The sequence below is a fragment of the Mchenga conophoros genome, linkage group LG23, assembly GCF_057382185.1.
Source record: "Mchenga conophoros isolate Kocher_MC1m ecotype Shallow Benthic linkage group LG23, M_conophoros_male_GT1.1, whole genome shotgun sequence".
Lineage (NCBI taxonomy): Eukaryota > Metazoa > Chordata > Actinopteri > Cichliformes > Cichlidae > Mchenga > Mchenga conophoros.
The window spans coordinates 32,951,317-32,974,422 of record NC_140547.1 but is presented as its reverse complement, the minus strand read 5'-3'; the positions used below and the strand labels follow the sequence as shown (position 1 = coordinate 32,974,422).

General features: G+C 44.1%; 1 protein-coding gene and 1 long non-coding RNA gene across 5 annotated transcripts in view; both read left to right on the top strand.

Moving 5' to 3' along the window:
• The window catches only part of LOC146547665 (vang-like protein 1), a 76,309-nt gene that overhangs the window by 45,745 nt on the left and 7,458 nt on the right, over nt 1-23,106 (top strand). For all 4 annotated transcript variants that reach the window (XM_085263865.1, XM_085263864.1, XM_085263868.1 and 1 more), the window contains 2 exons: nt 5,011-5,442; nt 5,927-6,102. In XM_085263865.1, coding sequence (XP_085119991.1) covers nt 5,011-5,442; nt 5,927-6,102 — 608 coding nt within the window. The remainder of the gene's footprint in view (nt 1-5,010; nt 5,443-5,926; nt 6,103-23,106) is intronic.
• Nucleotides 10,217-23,100, top strand: LOC146547666 (uncharacterized). The gene is made up of 3 exons (XR_014890633.1): nt 10,217-10,525; nt 10,993-11,597; nt 18,180-23,100. It is a non-coding gene; the product is annotated as an uncharacterized LOC146547666 (long non-coding RNA).

The following is a 23,106-nucleotide window of genomic DNA, read 5'->3' as shown; positions in this document are numbered from 1 at the left end:
GTTTCCTGGCTGACACGGCATGCACTATATATATAAATATATATATACACCTGTGTCAAACACACATGGAGCTTTCTGAGTCTGTTTTGCTCTGTTATCACTCTAATCATTTCTTAACTACTCCACTACTTGCAGCAGAAAAAGGGAAGGCAGCTCAGGGTTTAGGTTATTAGTGAGCTGGCAGGCTGAGTTGAAAGCTTATGGCAGTTATTTCACTTGTAAAGAATTTCTGCAGGTGCAAAATGTGTTGGTTTCTCCCACTTATACAGCAGAAATGGGTTGATGTCTCACCCAGGGCCACTACTTTGGCAAAAACAGCTGGAACTGTCACACAGTTTCACATCAAAAGCACCCCAGAGGCCTTTTGAGCAAAGCAGTTCAGTAATGCAATACGATGCATCCAAACACGGGCTCGTGTGCAGCTCAGATCAGCCTCTCTGGATGCGTTTAAAGCTCAGCAGATACGGTATCGTGTTGCAACACTTAGTTTGCTGCCTCACCAATAAATTTCTCTTTTCAAAGAAATGCTTTCAATGTAAAAACTACACCTGCTGCACCTGCCGTGCTTTCCATAGTGTCTCTACTCAGCTGATTGTTATGTCTCACTACATTGTTTGCTGGGTGAAAGATTTGTGCTTTGTTGGAGGTTGCTGAAGTACCTCTGTTTTTGATACAGAGTTATCATTAGATCTCATTCTGGGGGTTTGTCTCATTGTCGTGACAGAGAGAATGTAAACGTGTAACGTCTCTGTCACAATTTTGTTAGTGATTTTTTTGATTTTTTTCAGTACCAAATTCAAAGGTTCTTGGCTGACGAAGGGCAGATTGCTGACTTTGGGTTAGGAATGAGTTGCTGCCTGAAGTTGATGAGTTAAAGTATCAGGGTTAAGCCGGGGGAAGAGTGAAGTGGGAGATTAATTGCAGTGCACTGTTCTGATTAGTTGTGGTAATTAGAGCTGAGCATGAAGAACAAGACGTCTACTTTCTGATCTTAACCTATCACCGTGAGCTGTGTTCTGTGACAAAAAAACCCAAGACACACTGAAAAGAATCAGTTTCTGTGCCGGCCTATAAAAACTTCAGTTTCCTGCTGGAATAGTTGGAGGTGGTGGCTGGGAAGAGTGTGGTCTGGACACTTCAGCTTAACTCCTAGATCCTGATGAGTGGCACAGTAGACGTTGGATGGATGGAGCAAGGGCAGTGGTCACACATAAACAAAAAAAAAAAAAAAATTAAAAAGTCTATTGGTGGAAAACAACTAGTTTTGATTGGCTGGAAATAAAAAAATCTTCTCTTTTTCTAGAGTATTTTAAAATCTCTCAATCAGGGTTCAAAATTCTACCATGTGCTTCTTATCATTAAGTTAAAGGTTGTTTCATTTTGGCTGCACAGTTGAGAAACTGTTACTGGCAGTTCAGGAATGTGTGGTTATATTTGTAAAGTTGCAGCCTGGAGTTATTCCCGTGCGGACACGTCATTTCAGATGTTTTCGTCATTGTTTGTCACCCAGTCTGCATCCAACAAATCACTGCAGATGTAGGACAAGAGCAGACCTGACAAGTGTTCAGCTGCCGTGTGTGTATGTAGTCACGAATGGAAGATGTGTTGGTCTCTCCGTCTGGCCCTTGAACTGGCCTGGCTTTGCCTGCCCCTCTGGATCAGTCCCTTTCCTCGTTTAATTGGCTTTCCTATTGTTGAACATTTTTGTCATGCTCCTGCCCTTTTCTTCCTGCGTCTTTGTTCCCTTTCTCTTCTCACTTTTCCTCTCTGTTTCACCTATTTTCATATGATGAATGGGTCTGGGCCTCCTGCGAGGCTGCCGGTACTGAACCAGATCAGCCTGTGGTGATTGGTTAATCCCATGATGAAATGTGGGTCACTGATGTCTATTTTTAGTCACGCTGGCAGAGGGAAAGCCCAGGTATGGTAATAGGCATCCAGCAAAAATCCAGCTCCAAATTTTAGGAGCAGTGAGCCGACTGAGGGGAATGTCGGCAGGTTTGCTTTATTTTAAGTTTTGCTGATTTAACAGTTCAATGATTTTTGTCTATGAGACCAAGAAGAAAAGTGGAAACACGTCAGTGGACATCTGTTTTTCCTTTTCTGTTTTGGGGGTATGTGATGATAGAGTTCTTGATGGAGTAATTTATGCGGTGTGAGATTCAGGTGCTCGAGGCAAGGGCAACGAGCGATGAGTGTACAACAGCCATGAGGCTTGAGAAGCTGTGATTCATGTTTCCCCCTGGGTGTTGTCGAAGTACACTGTGGTTAGAGAGGCAGTCTTCCTTACAGCTAATGCCTATCGATTCACTTCCTCACAAACACGCACACGGCATGCTTGGCTTGACTTAGAGAGCGAGCAGACAAGAATCAGATGCTCTGTACTCGGCTCAGCATGGGTCAGCGGGTCAGTGGTTGTAGGTTTTCTCATTCAGACACTGGAACATTTCAAAATTAAAGCTGCCCTCACTTATCTTCTGTGCTGCTGTACATCTGTCTTAATCTGAGCAGCAGCAGTTTAACATTGGCTGTAATAGTAGACTAAGCAGAGGAAGTTCATATAGCACATTTTTCCATACTTTAGGGGAAAAACTGATGACGTGTGATGTAAAGCCCCTGTCCAGGTACACCGGTTGTCAGTCTCTGCTGATATCTGCCAGTGCAAAGACAAAATAATGACTTTAGCTAACTTTAGATCTCAGCTGCGGATAATTGCTTCATGTGAATTAAAGACCTGTTGCATAAGTCTCCACGGAGAAGCTGAGGGCTCTCCAGTCTGTCTCTTTCATTATTAATGAAGTGGCTGCAACTGTTCCACAAACAATCTGCACTCCTGTTGAGTGGACTAAAGCCTGTTTTATTAACGGTTGTGCATTTGCTTTGTGCTTTGCTATAGTCTGTTAATCTCCTTTAACTCTTAGGTTTAATCAGCTAAATCGATGTACAGAGTTCATCTGTGTCTGCTATAGTAAACAGTCGTTCCAGTAGTAGTATTCTGCAGTTTCTGGGGAATAACTGAAATTCAGTGGAGAAAAAGGACTTTTTCCACTTTGTTAGATATAAAAATACATCCACTGTCAGGCTACACATGTTCGTAAGTCTTACATTTAGTTGCTTATCATATTCAGTTCAATTTATTTATACTGCGCCAAATCACAACAACAGTCGCCTCAAGATACTTTATATTGTAAGGTAGACCCTACAATAATACATACAGAGAAAAACCCAACAATCGTGTAACCCCCTATGAGTGAGCACTTTGGTGACAGTGGGAAGGAAAAACTCCCTTTTAACAGGAAGAAACCTCCAGCAGAACCAGGCTCAGGGAGGGGCGGGGCCATCTGCTGCAACCGGTTGGGGTGAGAGAAGGAAGACAGGATAAAAGACATGCTGTGGAAGAGAGACGGAGATTAATAACAAGTATGATTCAGTGCAGAGAGGTCTGTTAACACATAGTGAGTGAGAAAGGTGACTGAAGAAGAAATACTCAATGCATCATGGGAATGCATCATATGAGTCAGTTTTTATGACTGTAGCGGGTCAAACATCAGACCATCTTGAGACTGCTTTCAGTGTTGAACCTCTTCAGAGAGAGACCAGTAAAAACAGGTGCCTGGGTGGTCCCCTGTGAGTGTTGGCGCTACTAAAAATATACCTCATGCATCATTTTTAAAGCTTTGTTGATGCTGTGGGGTTGTTTTTCAGGAGTTGGGCTTGCCCCTTTAGTTTCAATGAAAGGACCTCTTAATGCATCAGCATACCAAGACATTTTGGACAATTTCATGCTTTCATGCTCCCAACTCTGTTCCAACATGCACAAAACAAGGTCCATTAAGATGTGGATTAGGAATGGGATGTCGCTCATGTTACTATGCGTGTGAAGGCAAATGTGCAAATACCTTTTGCTAGAATAAAAATCAGGCTTGTTTGGTGATATTAAGGTAGTTCTAGACCAGCCTGATCCTATGATAAGGCTGCCCTTGTTGTTTAAAGCGCTATATAAGAACCAGTCCATTTTCCCATTCATCTGAAAGGTCCTGATAAAACCTTTTTACCTTTTTCTCTCATCATCTTGGCTTGTATGTGGGTGCAGACGTGGTCTTGTAGTGGAATTCTCTTATTAAAACTTGAGTATGCAGATTAACTGCAAAGTTTTCACCCTGAGGCCAGTGGGATACTTTCTGTTCCCGTGCAGCATCATCATCCTTTCAACCTCCTCAGTGGAATTGTTCATAATGTGTCTCTCCCATCTCTACAAGTCTCAGGCACATGTTATGGATATGAACCCGAAATATGCATTATAATCCACATTAGGTGCAGCATTTCTGGCCGATTGGTGGGTAAATCTGTTACTGAATTTACTTATAGCTGATGGCAGTTCATCATCTACCCTTTTTTTGCTTTTAGAGGCGGAACTCAGCGGCTCGCATGGTCATGTTAGAGGCCTGTTATGACTACAGCGTAAAGAGTTCTTATCTTTGTTATTCTAGCAGCTCTGCTCTGACACCGCTAACCATCATTATCTGCGGATGCAGTCCAGCCCAGACGTCAGCGTGTAGCCCAGTTGGCAGCTTGTGCTGTTAGCTTTTTCCACTTCCCATTTTTAGTCCCTTCTTTCTCACGTGCTTGGAAAGAGTCTCTCTTTCCTTTCAGCTGATGCTTCAGTCAAAGGTGAAAAACCACTTTAGAATGCAGTAACAGGTGATATCCATCTACAAGTGTATGTTAAGCTAAAGAGAAGTGGCTCAAACAGAGGGGAAAACCATCCATCTGTCAATCCATCCTTTTTTTCCTTGACTAAATGATGTGAATAGGGATGGCTTCAGAAGGCAAGTACCATCCAATGTTTACTAGAAATGGAATGCATCTTATTGACCGCTCACTGCAAGACACCCTTTAACCATTTTCCAACATCCACGGCCAGCTTACAATCAGTCTTTGGACTGTGGGAAGAATCTGGAGGGCAAGGTTGTGTTTTTTTAATGACCTTTGACCTTTGTATTTTCACAGGATGACAACTGGGGTGAGACCACCACAGCCATCACGGGCACTTCGGAGCACAGCCTCTCTCAGGAGGACATCGTTCGCATCACAAAGGATCTGGAGGACAGTGTGGGGCTCGACTGCCGCCGTTACTTCACCCGGACCCTGGCAATAATCTTAGGCCTGCTGGTGTTTCTCACGCCACTGGCCTTTCTGGTGCTACCCCATATCCTCTGGCCAGACAAGCTGCAGAGCTGTGGGACGGCCTGCGAGGGCCTCTTCATCTCTGTGGCCTTCAAACTGCTCATACTGCTGCTGGCTGTCTGGGCGCTCTTCTTCAGGCCAGCGCGGGCAGGACTCCCAAGGGTCTATGTATTCCGGGCACTACTTGCTGTACTGGTTCTGCTCTTTGTGATCTCCTATTGGCTCTTCTATGGAGTCAGGATACTCGACTCACAGGTGAGCTAAGAGAGGGGAAAACTGTACGTATGAATGAAAATTCATTGAGTACTACACACACATACGCACAGAAACAAAGGTTTCAGTAGCACGAGTACTGCAGTCACATTCATTTTTAATGCCATCAGAAGCTCAACAAAGCCACAAACAGCTAAAACACAGATATTTGATTTCCCAGTGCTGTGTGTTTACTCTGTGAGCCATAATTTAAAATCCTTGTAAGTCCCTGATTGAGAATCCCTGTAGGAATACACACTTTCAAAGGACGGTGTTTCAGCCGTCCTTTGAAACGCTGCTAAATATTTATATGCTCTACATCTAGTCTCACATGTGTTTATGCCTGGAAGACTATTTTAGGCATAATCTGTGCTTGGAACTGTGTTGGGACATATTTACTATGCAGTTATTTTATTAGATTTGTGTTTACTTTACATATAAAGTAAATCGGTCACAAACGATTCCCAAAAATCCTAACTGTTGATAGGACGAGAACTACCAGGGTATCGTGCAGTATGCCGTGTCGCTTGTGGACGCTCTCCTCTTCATCCACTACCTGGCCATCGTCCTGCTGGAACTGCGGCAGCTTCAGCCGTGCTACTCCATGTGCGTCACACGCTCCACAGATGGCGAGACAAGGCACTACAACCTGGGACAGCTCAGGTAAGGAGCACAGAGTGACTCAATTAAATGTAGACATTCTCTTCTTTTAGCATCGTCTTTGAATAAATTTGTGTTTTTCATGACGTTAGTTCGAGGGTAAAGCATTAACAGTGTGAGCAAGAGGGAGTGTTTGAGGTAGGTTTTTGAGGGAGTTCTTTCCAATAAAATGCACACATTGACATATTTGGCAGCCAGGCTTGCCTCTAGTGGCCATCAGGGGAACTGCAGTTTTGCAGTTCCATTTGCCTTTTGGTTTCATTTTTCTGGCCTACTTGTTCTCAGAGGGTTAAAATGAGATGTGACACTCTTTGCTATCGTAGCTTCCATGTCAATCGGACTGGAAAGAAAAGCATATTTACATCCAAATGTGGCTCAGCGAGCTTTCAAATGCTTTGCTGTTGCTGATGAGAACTAAAAAGTCAACAACTTTATAAGACTTAGTGACACTGTGTTAGCAACCAGGAGAGAGAGGAAGAGATCAAGGGGAGATGAATTTAGGGAAAACAAAAGACGTCCGTGTGGGCGAGATGAAGGCAGAGGAAAGGACAGAAACTGGGGCACCTCAAGTTAGAGAGGTGGGAAAATAAGAGGCTAATAGCTGCTTACTAGCACAGAGATGGGAGTAAGAAATTCATGTAGGAAAGTCAAGAAAGAGAAGAAGATGAATATTAAGGAGTCATTAATACATAGATAGTAGAAATGATTATTATAAGGTAGAGCTGAAGAAAATGTAGAATGTATGAAAAAGGCACAAAGACAAAGTGCCTGATGTGGAGAGAAAACCATGCCAGAAGGAAAGAAAGGAGAGGGTGGGGAAGACTTCAGAGAGGAAACTCCTCAGAAAAGAGCTGCAGACACAGGGCGGAGTACATAGGAAAGCCCGGGAGACTGGAACAAGGAAAAATCTAAAGGAGGGACCAAAAAGGAGAATAGAGAACAAGGAACTAATAGTTAATGGAAAGGTTGTGCTGACGAATTGTAAAATGTTGTAAAGAAAGAAAGAAGGTGTGTGTGTGTGTGTGTGTGTGTGTGTGTGTGTGTGTGTGTGTGTGTGGGGGAAGGAACCGTCAAGACCAACCTTTTTATGACTTTATCGTCTCTGAGTAAAAACAGGAAGAGACCATTTTCAGCCAGACCCAGCAGCTCCCCCGTTGCTCTCTGCTATCAATACACAGCCCTTAGTCTGACATACCTTTTGCTTTTGGGTATCTAATAAAACCTGACGGATTTATGGATGGAGCTTTTTTTATGACTGGATAGGTGAAACACTATCTGTATACCGTATCTGCACTTATATTTTAAGGTTTATGTCTTCCTGCATTTTTGCCCATGGACTTCTATTTGCATATCCAGCCTCAAAATATTTAAAGATGTTTTTATTCATCAGCCAAAATGCACACTGAGACAGAAATAACTGCAGCAAGTCCATACATGAACGTGCAGTCAGTCTTGCATTAGCATTTTCAATTATGTTTATCTGGCTAACTCGCCGATTGCCACTAAATAACATCTGATCATATTCATGCAGGCGTCCAGTGCACCCGTTATAATTGTTACTCTGCTGTTTTATTTTACCTATTTACGCCTCTTGTCAACTCCACCACCAAAACTACTTCATGTCTTTTATTTTGGAATTACTGGTTTTGCTCAGATTTAATATTATTATATAGGGCTGTTCGATATAATGATATATACAGTGGGGCAAAAAAGTATTTAGTCAGCCACCGATTGTGCAAGTTCCCCCACTTAAAATGATGACAGAGGTCAGTAATTTGCACCAGAGGTACACTTCAACTGTGAGAGACAGAATGTGAAAAAAAAATCCATGAATCCACATGGTAGGATTTGTAAAGAATTTATTCATAAATTAGGGTGGGAAATAAGTATTTGGTCACCTCAAACAAGGAAAATCTCTGGCTCTCACAGACCTGTAACGTCTTCTGTAAGAAGCTTTTCTGTCCCCCACTCGTTACCTGTATGAATGGCACCTGTTTGAACTCATCATCTGTATAAAAGACACCTGTCCACAGCCTCAAACAGTCAGACTCCAAACTCCGCCATGGCCAAGACCAAAGAGCTTTCGAAGGACACCAGGAAAAGTATTGTAGACCTGCACCAGACTGGGAAGAGTGAATCTACAATAGGCAAGCAGCTTGGTGTGAAAAAATCAACTGTGGGAGCAATCATCAGAAAATGGAAGACATACAAGACCACTGATAATCTCCCTCGATCTGGGGCTCCACGCAAGATCTCATCCCGTGGGGTCAAAATGATCATGAGAACGGTGAGCAAAGATCCCAGAACCACACGGGGGGACCTGGTGAATGACCTGCAGAGAGCTGGGACCAAAGTAACAAAGGTCACCATCAGTAACACACTACAACGGCAGGGAATCAAATCCCGCAGTGCCAGACGTGTTCCTCTGCTGAAGCCAGTGCATGTCCAGGCCCGTCTGAAGTTTGCCAGAGAGCACATGGATGATACAGCAGAGGATTGGGAGAATGTCATGTGGTCAGATGAAACCAAAGTAGAACTTTTTGGTATAAACTCAACTCGTCGTGTTTGGAGGAAGACGAATACTGAGTTGCATCCCAAGAGCACCATACCTACTGTGAAGCATGGGGGTGGAAACATCATGCTATGGGGCTGTTTTTCTGCCAAGGGGACAGGACGACTGATCCGTGTTAAGGACAGAATGAATGGGGCCACGTATCGTGAGATTTTGAGCCAAAACCTCCTTCCATCAGTGAGAACTTTGAAGATGAAATGAGGCTGGGTCTTCCAACATGACAATGATCCAAAACACACCGCCCGGGCAACAAAGGAGTGGCTCCGTAAGAAGCATTTGAAAGTCCTGGAGTGGCCTAGCCAGTCTCCAGACCTCAACCCCATAGAAAATCTGTGGCGGGAGTTGAAAGTCCGTGTTGCTCGGCAACAGCCCCAAAACATCACTGCTCTCGAGAAGATCTGCATGGAGGAATGGGCCAAAATACCAGCTACTGTGTGTGCAAACCTGGTAAAGACCTATAGTAAACGTTTGACCTCTGTTATTGCCAACAAAGGTTATGTTACAAAGTATTGAGTTGTATTTTTGTTATTGACCAAATACTTATTTTCCACCCTAATTTACGAATAAATTCTTTACAAATCCTACCATGTGGATTCATGGATTTTTTTTTCACATTCTGTCTCTCACAGTTGAAGTGTACCTCTGGTGCAAATTACTGACCTCTGTCATCATTTTAGGTGGGGGAACTTGCACAATCGGTGGCTGACTAAATACTTTTTTGCCCCACTGTATCGGATGACGATATAAAAATGTCTATCGTTTGTTTCATGATGTCGCAAAATAAACTGTTTACGGCAATATTTTTTCATCGTTTTGATGGTCACTGTAGTGGCTATATAAATTTCTTAATGTTCTCTCTTTCTCTTATATTTTATATAACCACACGACTGATGGACAAGCGCCTGTTTTTATGCGTTGTGGTTGGCAACAACGACGGTAACAGCATCGCGTGTCCGCTTGTTTATGTTCCACATAAACCTTTCACAATAAAGCTCAAGATCCTGTTGAGACTTTTCAAAATAAACTGAATCACGTGAAAGAGCAGATTATTTACGGATGAGAATTAAAAAAGAGCCACTAGGTGCTAAAAAATAAACCTTAGACTCAAACATTAGAACAGGCTTTTCACCGCAGCACGCTGTGTAATAAATGCTCACAAAGAAAACGGCGGCCGTTACAACTTATGTCTAAAAATGTATAGTTTCATACATCGGTTAAAACACTCGACTCCAGCTACATGACGCGCAGCTGGAAACACTTCCCGCAAGTCGAGCTGCCGGAGATTCACAGAATTTACAGAACGTGTTACATTTTTGTGATTTATATCGTTATCGGGACGATACAATTCTTATATCGGGATATGAGATTTTGGTCATATCGCACAGCCCTATTGCTCTAAGTGTTTAAGGGGTTATTTGTCCCAGGCGTTCATTGGCACCATTTTGGAGCATTGGTGCCATTGTTGACTAACAAATTGAAGAACTTTGCACTGAAACACTCCATCCACACATCTTCTACCATTTATCCAGATGTGGGTCGTAGGCACAGCAGTCTAAGTAGAAATGCCTAGGACCCCTTTCCCCAACCACCTCTTCCAGCCCTTCTGGGGGGACACTGTCAAGTCAAACCGAGTAGGAGGTGGAGAGCCCTGAGGAAAAAAAGTAAACGTGACAGACTGGAGGGCGGAACTAATCTTGTGTCTGGGTTTCTGTCGGGAAGGAAAAAGAAGGCGAACTGGGGAGCAACAGGAAGTTGCCACTTTCGGGAAAAGCCCAGCATAATTCTTTCAATAAGTTGTTGCCAACATGAATATTGTGTGGAACTGAAGTATCTACAAAGCCAGGGAGGCAGCCGGTAAGGGAATGGTTGCTGACTATGGTAAAAGACTTTGAAGCGAGTTGCTAAAGAATCGCGGCTGCCGCTAGCTTACGTAGCATTAGCACTGTGCCGTGAGTTGGTTGCCTGTTTACGAGCGGCACCATTGTTTATTGTTGGTCTGCATATGGAAGACTGTTAATGCTTGCATATGGTTAAGAGAAGCTGGTTATAAATACTATTGTTATTGCTCAAGTTCTAATGCAGATTGATTATTTAATTTAGCACTTTAATAGAAAGCAGTATTTCTCAAGGTGTATGTACAATTGCTAGTGAATTACATAATTTGAGCATTTAAAAATACTCAAGTAAATATTGTACTACAAAGCTTGCGCACTGCATTGATGTGTTTAAAAAAGAAAATGTGTTTGGGATTGTTTACAATATTTGCAGATGTGTGATAACAAACATAATTTGTATTTTGGTTTTTTGGTTTGTATTTAAAGGTTTTTCACCTATGGCTGACTGTGGCCGAAAAGAAGATTAAAGAAAAGGAAAACAAAAGATCTGCCTGGTCATTGAGTGAAACCCAGTTAAACACCTGTGGTAGATGCATCAATCCCTTTCAAGCGGGGAAGCTGCACAAACTTAGAGAGCTTGACAGTGAAAAACCGGGAAATCAAATCTGGGAAAAATGACCTGGAGTCCTGGGATAAGGGAATAATTAGTGCAAAGAGGAAATTCGGAGAATCCCTCAAGTTGCATGTGCCATTCCCATTAGTAAATAAACCCCAGTTCAAGCCTGAGCACACAAAAATGGCAGACCAAGCTGCTGGAAAGTCAGTTGAACAACTCAAAGGAGTGAGGGCAACAGCCAAGAGATCATTCTCTCGTCTGGTTAATAGCATTACGAGGACGCATGAGGATATGACTGAAGAAGAACTCAAAGACAGTTTCAATAGACTGACGATGGAAGCAGAGAAAGTCATGGAGGCCAATGATGATCTAGAGGCCGGTTTCATTACAGAGCTAGAGGCAAAGCCTGACACAAGTGAAGCAGCTGTGCTGACAGAACAGCAGAGAGCCGACTTAGCAAAGACTGCAAGTGAATGTGAGTTAAAACTGAAGGAAATAAAAACCCTAGTCAGAGAGGCTCTCTGGGCCAACTTTGGAAGTGCAGAATTGTCCACAGCACTACAGGCAGCAGAGGCTGAGTGTGAACATGTTGCTGCCATTATGCCTGACGGTAATTATGAAGTGTATGATTTCGTTCTTGGCCACCTGAAAGAACTGGTGGGAGTGGCAAAGGAGAGGTATAGCAAGTGGAAGCATTGGATCCCATCAGGTATTCGGAGAGATCTTCAAAGCAATACAGAAGCTGGAACTCTGCGTCCCCAGGCTGGTTTCCAGAAAAGCTGACTTTCTGGAGATGAGAATAAAGGAGGATGCTGATCACCTGTCATCATTGCCAGTTACCTCCAGCTGCCCCATGCCAATCATCAAGCTGAAACCAACAGCACTTCCTAAGTTTCTTGGAAATAAACGAGACTTCCACAGATGGAAGAAGGAATGGGAGGTTCTTCAGGGGCAGGCGGAGCCATCTGGTTCGAAAGAGATCAAAAAGTTTCAGCTACTTGATAGTGTGGATGAGAAAATAACGAGAGAACTTCGACTCACCACTTACAACACTGCAGACGACATCTTTCGTGTTTTGGAGAATCGGTTCGGCAATCAAACATCAATTGCTATTGAAATAGTGGAGGAGTTACAGAGAATGCCAGCTGTCAAGAGCCACCAGCCAAGAAAAATAGTGGAATTAATTCAAGCTGTGGAGAAGGCACTTCAAGACCTGGTTGACCTTGGTGACACGGGGGCCATAAAAAACCCACTGGTGACAAAGTCAATCGAAAGTAAACTTCCGGAAACACTCAAAAAGGAGTGGCTTATTTATGTTGCTGACAGTAGAAACACGGTCACCCCAGAAAAACGATTTGATAGTCTTCTGGAATTCCTCAAAGAGCAAGAAACCATATATGAACAGCTTGATCATCTGAGAGAGGAAGAGCCAAGTAAGCGAGAAAGAGTGGAGCTGAAACATTCCAGAACCAAATTCACCAAATCAGGTAGTGATGAAGGGTGTGTGGTCTGCGGTGATGGAAAGCATAAAAAGAAACTCTACTTCTGCAGGCAATTTAAGACATTAAAGCTTGCAGAAAAGAAGGCCGCAATTAAGAAACTAGGCGCATGCTGGAGTTGTCTTGACGTTCATGACAAAGGGTCATACTGCAAACCCACTTATCTGTGCAAAAACCCAGGCTGCAAAGAAGCACACGCTGCGGAGCACCATTACTACCTATGCCCTAATGCTGAGGTGAGGAAGGGAAGTGCAGCAGGGAAGCAAAATAGATCTGATCCAGAGGGAGGAAAGGTCAGCAGGAAATGTACAGAGGATCAGGAGGAGTTCCTCAGAAAACTGTCACCTGAACTGGCAAGAGAATGCAGGGATGCGTTTTCAAACACTGCATCTAGGACATGCAGCACCACCAAGGAGCAGCCAAGCCTCCTATTTGAAGGTGGGCTTCGAGAGCTGCCAGTAATCATGATGCTCCTTGAGGTCACAGCTAATGCTGGGCAAAAGATTGGGACATTAATTGACCTGGCTTCTGACACCAACTATATAACCCACAGGGCTGCAAGCAGTCTTAACCTAAGAAGTGAAGAAATCACTCTGGTTGTTCATGGAGTAGGGGCAATGAAAACGCACGTGAGAACAAGGCGGTATCTTTTAAAGATCCGAGTCAGAACGCCTAGAGGCACCCTTAGGTCACACCAACTGGTCTGCTATGGACTCGACAGCATAGCAGAAGTCCACAAACATGTCACACCGAGTGAGCTACAAAGGTTCTTTCCGGATATACCACTCAACGATCTTGTAAGACCGAAAGACATTCATCTGCTTATAAGTCATAAAGAAGGTCGGCTAGCGCCTCAGAGGAGCAGAGTCATCGGTGACCTTGTGTTATGGGATGGGCCACTTGGAAAGACAGTTGGGGGAACTCACCCTGAGCTCTTCGAGGAGCTTACTGTCTCTGCCCACATGTCCAAGACACACTTTGCCAGGTCAATGAGAGCAGCAGCTGTCAAGTATGAGGAGCTCATTGGCGAGGCCTCGGACCAGTCTTCAACAAGGAAGCATGTTCCTGCTAAGCTTCAGAGGTCAAGTACCTCAACCACCAGTCGAGGATTCTTAGAGTGGTGGAAGTGGGATAGTATTGGTGCTGCATGTGAGCCAAAGTGTGGGGGTTGTCGTTGCGGAAATTGCCAGCCAGGTGGGAAAGAAATGACACTGGCCGAGGAGAGAGAGCTTGAAATAATAAGAGAAGGACTCACCTATGTCACGGGTGATGGCCACAGCGACGAGCCACACTGGCATACCAGATACCCTTGGGCTGAAGATCCAGTATCCTTACCAGATAACAAAAAAGGAGTTGAGAGCACATTCCTCCGGACAGAGAAACAATTGGCCAAGGAGCCTGAATGGAAAGCTGCTTATGCCGCTCAGGTGCATGACATGGTGGAGCGTGGAGCCGCAGTCAAGTTGTCCAAGGACATGATCAGTAACTGGGATGGGCCAGTGTGGTACGTGAGCCACCTCATTGCTCCGAATCCCCACTCTGTTACAACTCCAGTGAGGCTTGTGTGGAATAGCAGCCAGAGGTTTAGAGGTGTGAGCTTGAACGACCTGCTAATAAAGGGTCCAGATGTCCTCAACCAGATTCGAGCAGTTCTCCTCAGATTCAGGGGCGGAGTGTACGGAGCCCTTGGTGACATAAAAAAGATGTACAATTCAGTTTGGTTAGAAGACAAAGAGATGCATCTGCATAGGTTCCTCTGGCGGGACTCTGAGGATGACGAGCTAGAGGAATATGCCATCACAAGGGTGAACATTGGAGATAAACCGGCAGGATGCATTGCACAGCTGGCAATGCGTGAAACTGCCAGCCTTTCTACCTTTTCCCACCTCAAGGAGGAACGTCGTGTACTCCAGCAAGACAGCTATGTCGACGACATCCTTACCTCTCACAATGACATGAACCAACTAAAAGTCATTACGGAGAACATTGAGCAGATCCTAAAGGCTGGAGGATTTGAGCTGAAACCTTGGGTCTTGTCTGGTCAAAGTGGGAGGAGGAAGCGCAATGACGAGGGTGAGAAAACAAGAATGAAAACCATTGTCCTACCAAACCAAATGCGTGACGAAGAAAACAAAGCTCTTGGTCTGGGTTACATAGTGGAAGAAGACAAGCTTCATGTCATGGTAGCAATCAACTTCTCCAAGAGGAAGAAAAAGATGCGAGTTGGCCAAGACCTTGCCCAGGAGCAGATTAAGACCCACACGCCAAACCCACTGACGCGAAGAGAGCTTCTCAGCCAAGTGTCAGGGTTGTATGACCCAGTCGGTTTGGTCACTCCTGCAAAGCAAAAAGGAGCAATCTTAGTTCGCAGGGCATTCCAAGAGACAAAAGTAGAAAGCTGCTTGGTCAAGGACACTTGGGATATGGCGCTCTCAGATGCCCTGAGGGAGGACGCCATTAGGCTTTTTGAGGAGTATGCCCAGCTCAGCAAAGTCACATTTGCAAGGGCGCTAACTCCCCCGTGCTTCACCGAAGAACCCTGGGCAATTACTTTCTCCGATGGAAGTGAGCAAGCCTATGGGGCAGTGTTGTACTTAAGGTGGAATTCAGATCAGGGCCCAATCATCAGGTTGGTGGAGTCCAAAGCTAAGTTAACACCATTGGACCACAAAGGGGATGTTGTCAAAGCAGAGCTGTGTGGGGCAGTGTTTGGCTCACGCCTAAAGAAATACTTTGAGGCGCAAAGCCGGATTCAGGTTGAGAGGTGGTATCACTTTGTCGATAGCCAAACCGTCATTGGGGCAATACAGCGGGAGAGCTATGGGTACCAGACCTTTTTTGCAAATAGGATTGGAGAAATACAGAGCAGCACAAGGATTCAAGATTGGTGGTGGGTTCCTGGCCCTCAGAACATTGTGGATGTAGTCACAAGAGGAGCTAGTCCCAGGGATCTAGATGAAGACTCAGAATGGCAAAATGGTCCAAAGTTCTTGAGTTTGCCGGTGTGCGAGTGGCCAGTCAGGTCAGCTAAAGAGTTAGCCGCCACTGCCAAAGAAAACGTCAATAAGCTGCAAAGAAAGGCGTTTGTCGCTGCCTTGACAAGGGCCGAGATAAAAGGGCAAGAAGAAAAGCGAAGTCGGGCTGCTGAGGCCCAGGGAGAGCAGCGAAGGCCAGTCATCAAGAACCTTGTAGATGTCAAGCGGTTCAGTGACCTAACTCGATTAGTTAGATCAGTTGCTTGGACTTGGAGAGCAGCTAGAAAGTTTCTTGGGGGACATCCAGCTGCTAATGACCCAAAGTGGGAGGCAGTCCCGTTGGTAGGAGTAATTTCGGTGAAGGAACGTGAAGATGCCCTAAGAGACATCTTCCTTGCAGCACAAGACAGCGCTGTCTTCCCAAGCACTACTACAGATAGACTGGTTGTATACAAAGACCCAAGCTCTGGGCTCTTTGTTTGTGGCGGCCGAGTGCAAGCTTTTAAGAAAGACCAGGTTAGTGTTCCCATCTTGGCTTATGATGCTTGGATCTCTACACTGTTGGCTCGGGAGGCCCACAATGAGAGTCATGAGGGAGTTGCTGGGACCCTGCTCAGAATGAGGAAGAAAGCGTGGGTCATAAGAGGGAGAAGGATTGCTCAAAAAGTTGTGGATGGTTGTGTGGTTTGCCGGAAAGCAAAAGCACAGAGTTGCCGGCAAATAATGGGCGACTTACCTCCGGAAAGAACTCAACCTGCTTTACCTTTTGAGTTCACAACAGTGGATCTCTTTGGACCCTACCAAGTGAAGGATGACATCAAGAAAAGAGTCATGATAAAGGTTTGGGGGGTTGTATTCTGTTGTATGGCCAGCAGAGCGATTCACACGGAGTTAGTAAATTCCTTGTCGACTGAAGGCTTCTTAATGGCTTACCAGAGATTTACAGCAATTAGAGGACATCCAAGAAAGATCTGGTCAGACCCAGGTACTAATTTCGTAGGAGCAAAGTCTGTCTTGAAGGAACTTTACGGATTCTTGGAAAGTCAGAATAAGTTTGTCTTGGAGGAGACTGCAGCAAAGAATGGAACAGAGTGGATGTGGAAAGTAAATCCGGCTGATTCCCCACATAGAAATGGAGCTGCTGAGGCTGCTGTGCGCATTGTGAAGAGAGCACTCCAGAGTCTTAGAAGGGAGTCTGGGCTAAGTTACAGTGAGTTCCAGACAGCTCTTCATGTGGCAGCTAACCTTGCAAATGAGCGCCCGATTGATGCCAGAGTACAGAGTCGGGAAGGTTGCATTCATTACGTCACACCCAACAGTCTTTTGCTTGGTCGAGCATCTCAAAGTGGGGACTTCAAGATGTTTGACTTTTCCGTTTACCCCTATAAGAGACTTCAAGCAATCCAGGCAGAAGTGAGCAAGTTTTGGAGGTCCTGGAGCCAACTTGCTGGCCCTAATTTGTTTGTAAGGAGCAAGTGGCACACTGCACACAGAAATGTCACTGTTGGAGATGTCGTCTGGTTAAGTGATCAGAATGCGCTGAGAGGGCACTTCAAAATGGGCATAGTTGTCAGCACTAATCCAGACAAAAAGGGTATTGTGAGGGACGTCAATGTCCGGGTATGCCCAAGTTACAGTGGTTCTGTGGCTAAGTCCTTGAGGGCGGAGGACTTAAGCTCTAGTTCAAGAGGAGCGACTCCAGTGGCTCAAGCTACCATCCTTCATAGAGACGTCAGACGTCTAGTTGTTCTGTTACCTGTGGAGGAGCAAAATGGGACCAAGTCGTCAGTGTCATGCTTAAATGGGATGAGTTAAACTGCGGTTTGCTTGTGAACTTGGCGATCTCCTGTGTTCCAAGGGAAGATCGAGTGGGAGGTGTCAAGTCAAACCGAGTAGGAGGTGGAGAGCCCTGAGGAAAAAAAGTAAACGTGACAGACTGGAGGGCGGAACTAATCTTGTGTCTGGGTTTCTGTCGGGAAGGAAAAAGAAGGCGAACTGGGGAGCAACAGGAAGTTGCCACTTTCGGGAAAAGCCCAGCATAATTCTTTCAATAAGTTGTTGCCAACATGAATATTGTGTGGAACTGAAGTATCTACAAAGCCAGGGAGGCAGCCGGTAAGGGAATGGTTGCTGACTATGGTAAAAGACTTTGAAGCGAGTTGCTAAAGAATCGCGGCTGCCGCTAGCTTACGTAGCATTAGCACTGTGCCGTGAGTTGGTTGCCTGTTTACGAGCGGCACCATTGTTTATTGTTGGTCTGCATATGGAAGACTGTTAATGCTTGCATATGGTTAAGAGAAGCTGGTTATAAATACTATTGTTATTGCTCAAGTTCTAATGCAGATTGATTATTTAATTTAGCACTTTAATAGAAAGCAGTATTTCTCAAGGTGTATGTACAATTGCTAGTGAATTACATAATTTGAGCATTTAAAAATACTCAAGTAAATATTGTACTACAAAGCTTGCGCACTGCATTGATGTGTTTAAAAAAGAAAATGTGTTTGGGATTGTTTACAATATTTGCAGATGTGTGATAACAAACATAATTTGTATTTTGGTTTTTTTGGTTTGTATTTAAAGGTTTTTCACCTATGGCTGACTGTGGCCGAAAAGAAGATTAAAGAAAAGGAAAACAAAAGATCTGCCTGGTCATTGAGTGAAACCCAGTTAAACACCTGTGGTAGATGCATCAATCCCTTTCAAGCGGGGAAGCTGCACAAACTTAGAGAGCTTGACAGACACCAAGGCATTTCCAGGCCAGCCGAAAGACACAATCTCCAGCATGCCCTGAGTCTGCCCTGAGGCCTCCATCCAGTTGGACATATCCAAATCGCCTCACTCAGGAGGCATCCTAATCAGATGCCCACACTACCTTAACTGGCTCATGTTGATGTGGAGGAGTAGCAGCTCTACTCTGAGCTGCACCCAAGTGACCTATCTCCTCACCCTATTTCTAAGGGAGCGCCGCCGCCACCACCTTTCAGAGGAAGCTCATTTCTGTCACTCATATCCACGATCTCATTCACTACCCACAGCTCGTGGACATACAGTAGATGAGGCTACACTAAAACTGAAAACTTTGGTACAGCATCCACATCACTGTCTGTCAAACATGGAGTAGCAAAGGGTGGCTACTTTCAGGAATCTACAATATAAGACATATTTAGAGTTATTTATTAATTTTGCTACATAATTCCATATATCTTGCTTCATATATTTGATGTCTTCAGTATGTATCTACATTGTAGAAAGTAGTAAAAATAAAGAAAAAACATTAAATGAGAAGCTGTGTCCAAACTTTTGACTGGTAGTGTATGTTCCTCCACACTACGTTTCTAACGTTAACCGTGTACCGTGTATATTAACCTCATGTTTTACCTGAATTGAGAAAGGATGTATAATGTAAATAGAATTGGTCCTAGCACAAAACCATTTTTTTGTTTGGAAAAGCAGGATGGAAATTTTTTAACTGTTTTTTGAACATTTCTGGCTCTTTTCAGACTTTTTAAAAAAAGTAATCAGTAAGCTAAAATGTGGGGAAAAAAGAAATAAAATTGCTAAGCATCAGCAGGAACAGGTCAGACAAGTTAAAGCGTTTATTGGTCTGAGCGGTGTGTTCGCCGGTTGCCTTGGGGGTGTCGTCCTTTTGTAAGCCTTGCCATTCATCCCTGCACGGCCGGCAGCAGGCCCAGCCTCGCTCTGTTGTCCGTCTGTGACTGTAAACACACAGCTAATTAGTGCTCCCTACAGACTGCAGCGCGGCATCTGGTCAGCCTGACGCGCACAGCCATACACAAACGGAGGCACGCCTGTGTGTGTGTGCATGGATAATTGCACCATATACATGCAAATGACAGATTTGTGCACACATTGCCTCAAACACGAGCAGCGTATCATACAGAGAATCCCAGACACACTAGTGGGTGTTATGTTTTCCCAGCCAACCTCTCGTGTATGTTCTCTATTAACAGGCGGTGGCTGGTGCTGCTCACATTCCTGCTTTTCTGGCATCCATCCTCAGCCTTATCATAATGAGGACCCTATCCTGGGCCCTCAGGCCCCGGTGGCTTGTTTCTGTCTGCCTTTGATGCCAATCTGAGGGCCAGAGGAGGTTTTTCTTTTTTTTTTTGCTTCGTTGTTTGACCGGATGAGTCGAATACAGAGTGCATTCCTTACCAAGTTGTTAAGAGAGGAGTGGTTTAAACACATTCACAGTTGGGGGGACTTCCCTCTTACCGAGCATTCCTGTGCATCAGAACAGTGATCAATCACCTCGCTCTCAGAGGATCTGGTTTATGATTGAACTGCAAAGTTTTAAGAGAAGGTTCTTTATTTCCTTCTCTGAGTTTGCATTCTCCTTGCTCTGTGGGCCCAGTTGAGCTCCTCGGTTTGAATTGCTTTGTGTCATGTTTGCTCTGCTTAATAATTGAATGAACTTGGGAAGAAGCAGGGACTGACTCACTATTTACGTAAGTTACAGCTAAACAATGGTGCTGCCTAGTGTGAGTGCTTAATGCAGCACAGGGCTGTCTGGGTGTTATCACACTTTCTGCTGCCTCTTTGGCGAAAATGAGCGCCGACTCCACTCGTGCTAAAATAATCAATACCCTGTGATTTATTTGTTTTTCTGCAGCTGGAGATCCCATTAGAGATTATCTCCTAAAATCTTCAGAGTTTCTCTAAATGCGTATGTACACTTTCTTTTTGAAATATCAGTAAACAGTGTGTGAGCCTAACACCTGATTGTATAACTAGATAAAGAATTTTGTGTTAATTTGCTGTGTTTCTGGTCTTGAGGGCTTTTAGGCAACTCTCTGCTTCTTAGGGTCAGAAACATTCAAACAGAAATCAAGAACAAAGTGCTGTCTCACTTCCAAGTTATTGAAGTGGATGCAACAGGGTGCTAATCTCTGAGAATGATCACAGAGTCAATATTGATGCCATTATTTCTCGGTGATCTGGCAAATAAGTCCACCCATCTCATTCCCTAACTACCCTGCTGCGATCCGACAGTGCCGATCACTGCAACGCCGTGCCGCCGGGCAAAGAAATCATCAGACTGAAACTGCATGAATCCTATGCTAAATTTAGAGAATTAAGCTTGTTTGATTAGGAAATTGGCAAGACCACGCTTGTTTATTTTAAAGATCCTCCTGTTCAAGCATGTTGTACAACCTTTAGCTGTCATCTTAGCTCACTTAAACTTGTTTTGTTTTTCAAAGTCTCAATGAGATTAGTGGCAATGAAGGCAGCCCAAATAAAAAAGTCCAGCAAAAACACTGTCTCGAGATCTGTATCTTCACCGTGTTAGAGGACATAGTGCGAATGTGGTGTTTAGAGTCTTCTTCACTTTTCTCCAGTGTGTAACAAATCCTATGGATCGACATGAGGAGACATCCTCTGTCATTGAGAAGTATTTCTTAGAACTCTGCTTGCCTCTGGTGATGTTAGTGTGAGCTCACATACATGTGACTGTCATCAGATGGCAGAGCGGTAACAACGAATGACTTTTTAATGCTGCCTGGGTGATTTCCAGCTCTCTGTAATACGTCACATGACGCATTATTTAATGTAAGGTTTGCTTTAGAAGCAGGAATGTTAAAGGTCAGAAAAAGGATATAAGAGCTTTCATCAGTGAGTCTGTATTCATTTTGCCTCCTTTGGGATAATAGGAAGCGCATGCTGCAGACTAGCACGTGTTGTTGTTTGGGTTTATTAAGTTAGAAGAATGACACAGGACGGCTCACACAATGAATGAAAAGAGTCCAGTGTTGAGCTGTAAAGTCTTGTTATGTGCTAGTTAACAGCAGCATCTGCTGTCCTCCTTTCAGCCAAATGCAGGGTGTGAAACTGAGCCCATGATGTTGCTACAGAGTTGGTACAGTTGTTGAGACTAACTGTGAGTTAAAAGATATCATACGTAACATTTAGACTAATTAACATCTATGACAGAGTTATACTCATGATCACTCACACTCTTGTTGATACCTACACCAAAATCACTCGTTAACCTAGTGAGCATGTCTTTGGACCGAAAAGCCCCACAGGTACAGAGAGACATGCTAACTGTAAAACTATTGATGTGAAGCTATAATGTTTTGATATAAAACTGCAAACCTTTTCCAATCAGCGATCACATTTTTGAACCGTGACACGAGAGTCGGTATTTATAGTCAGCTGATATTAGCATGACTGCTGTAAAGTATTGGTAAACGCAAGTAAGGCTGTAGTGTCGCTGCTTGAGTAAGTGTGTCGTTTTGGCGTGATTTACCTTTTTATTTGAAAGAGGAACCACAGAGGAACTATATTATTATCAAGCCAGTGATTTATGACCTTTATCGTGTGAAAGTACTTTACCTGTGTGCAGGACCTGGCATGCTTAGTGATCCATGGTATAAAGTATCAGGGTCTGGGTTATACACTTCGAGCTCACTTTGAGTCTCTGGCTTCTGTTTCATGCTCGTGACTCCTTCTGTCATCTTTGCGCCTCTTGTAACCTCAAACCTCACTTCCTTTTCTTGGTTGGCTCTTAAATACCTGTAAGGCAACCTTCACCCTGCAGCTCGTAGTGGCCCCCCGTCTGATGTTTGTGAACATGCAGTTATCACCTGCTGCTGCTCACCATGTACATGAACAATTATATAAAGGTATAAATGTGAATAGCACTCCACGTCTCTTCTAGCTCTAGCTCTCCTTTTTTCCACCTCATGATTTGTCTTTTCCTCCAGGCTATAAATCACCCTGCCTTTTCAAATCTTACGTTTGCCAGGACGAGCAGTGAAAATAAATTGCATTAATGAGACATCGAGGAGAAGCAGAAATCCGATTTTCTGTCGCAGTCTTCAGCTCTGACTAATGCATTAATGTAGTTCCAGAGGATTGCGGGTCATCCGGTGATGAAGATCTGTAAATGTTTTTGTCACTACTACTACTCTGTGTTTATATCTTCACTTAAATCTCGTCAAGCACAGCAGATCCACCTCTACACTGTGCATTATCTTCTAGACGTGCTGATATTCTGTTCTCCAAGGTGGTTTTTTTGTGTGTCTTTAAGAATCATTTCCACTTAGTCATTAAGTATTACTGTCAGATCTTTTCATTTCAGTTGCTGCACTGTTCCACCTTTGTTCCATATCACTTCCGTCCCCTCGCTCTGTCTCTCTCTCCCTGTTTTATGTTGATGGTACTGTTAGTCTGAAGAAATGCTAGAAGGGTTTTTCTTCACTCGCAGAAAGTTTTCAAAGAAAGCCAGAAATGTCTGTTGGCTAGTGCTTCCTCCTGCTTTTTGCCTTCTGCCTTTTCGCTGTGCGTTTGTATTCAGCAGGAAGGCTTGTAGAATTACTACGGCTATTTTCTAGTCTTTGGTGTTAAACATCCCGTGGCTAATGTTCCTCATGTCCTGCTCTCAGACCTGAAGCTCTCATGCTGGCCCAAAGCTACCTGAATTCCAAACTCAAACATTTCCTGTGGCTTAAACTTCCCTTTGATTTTCCCATTTCTTCCTCTG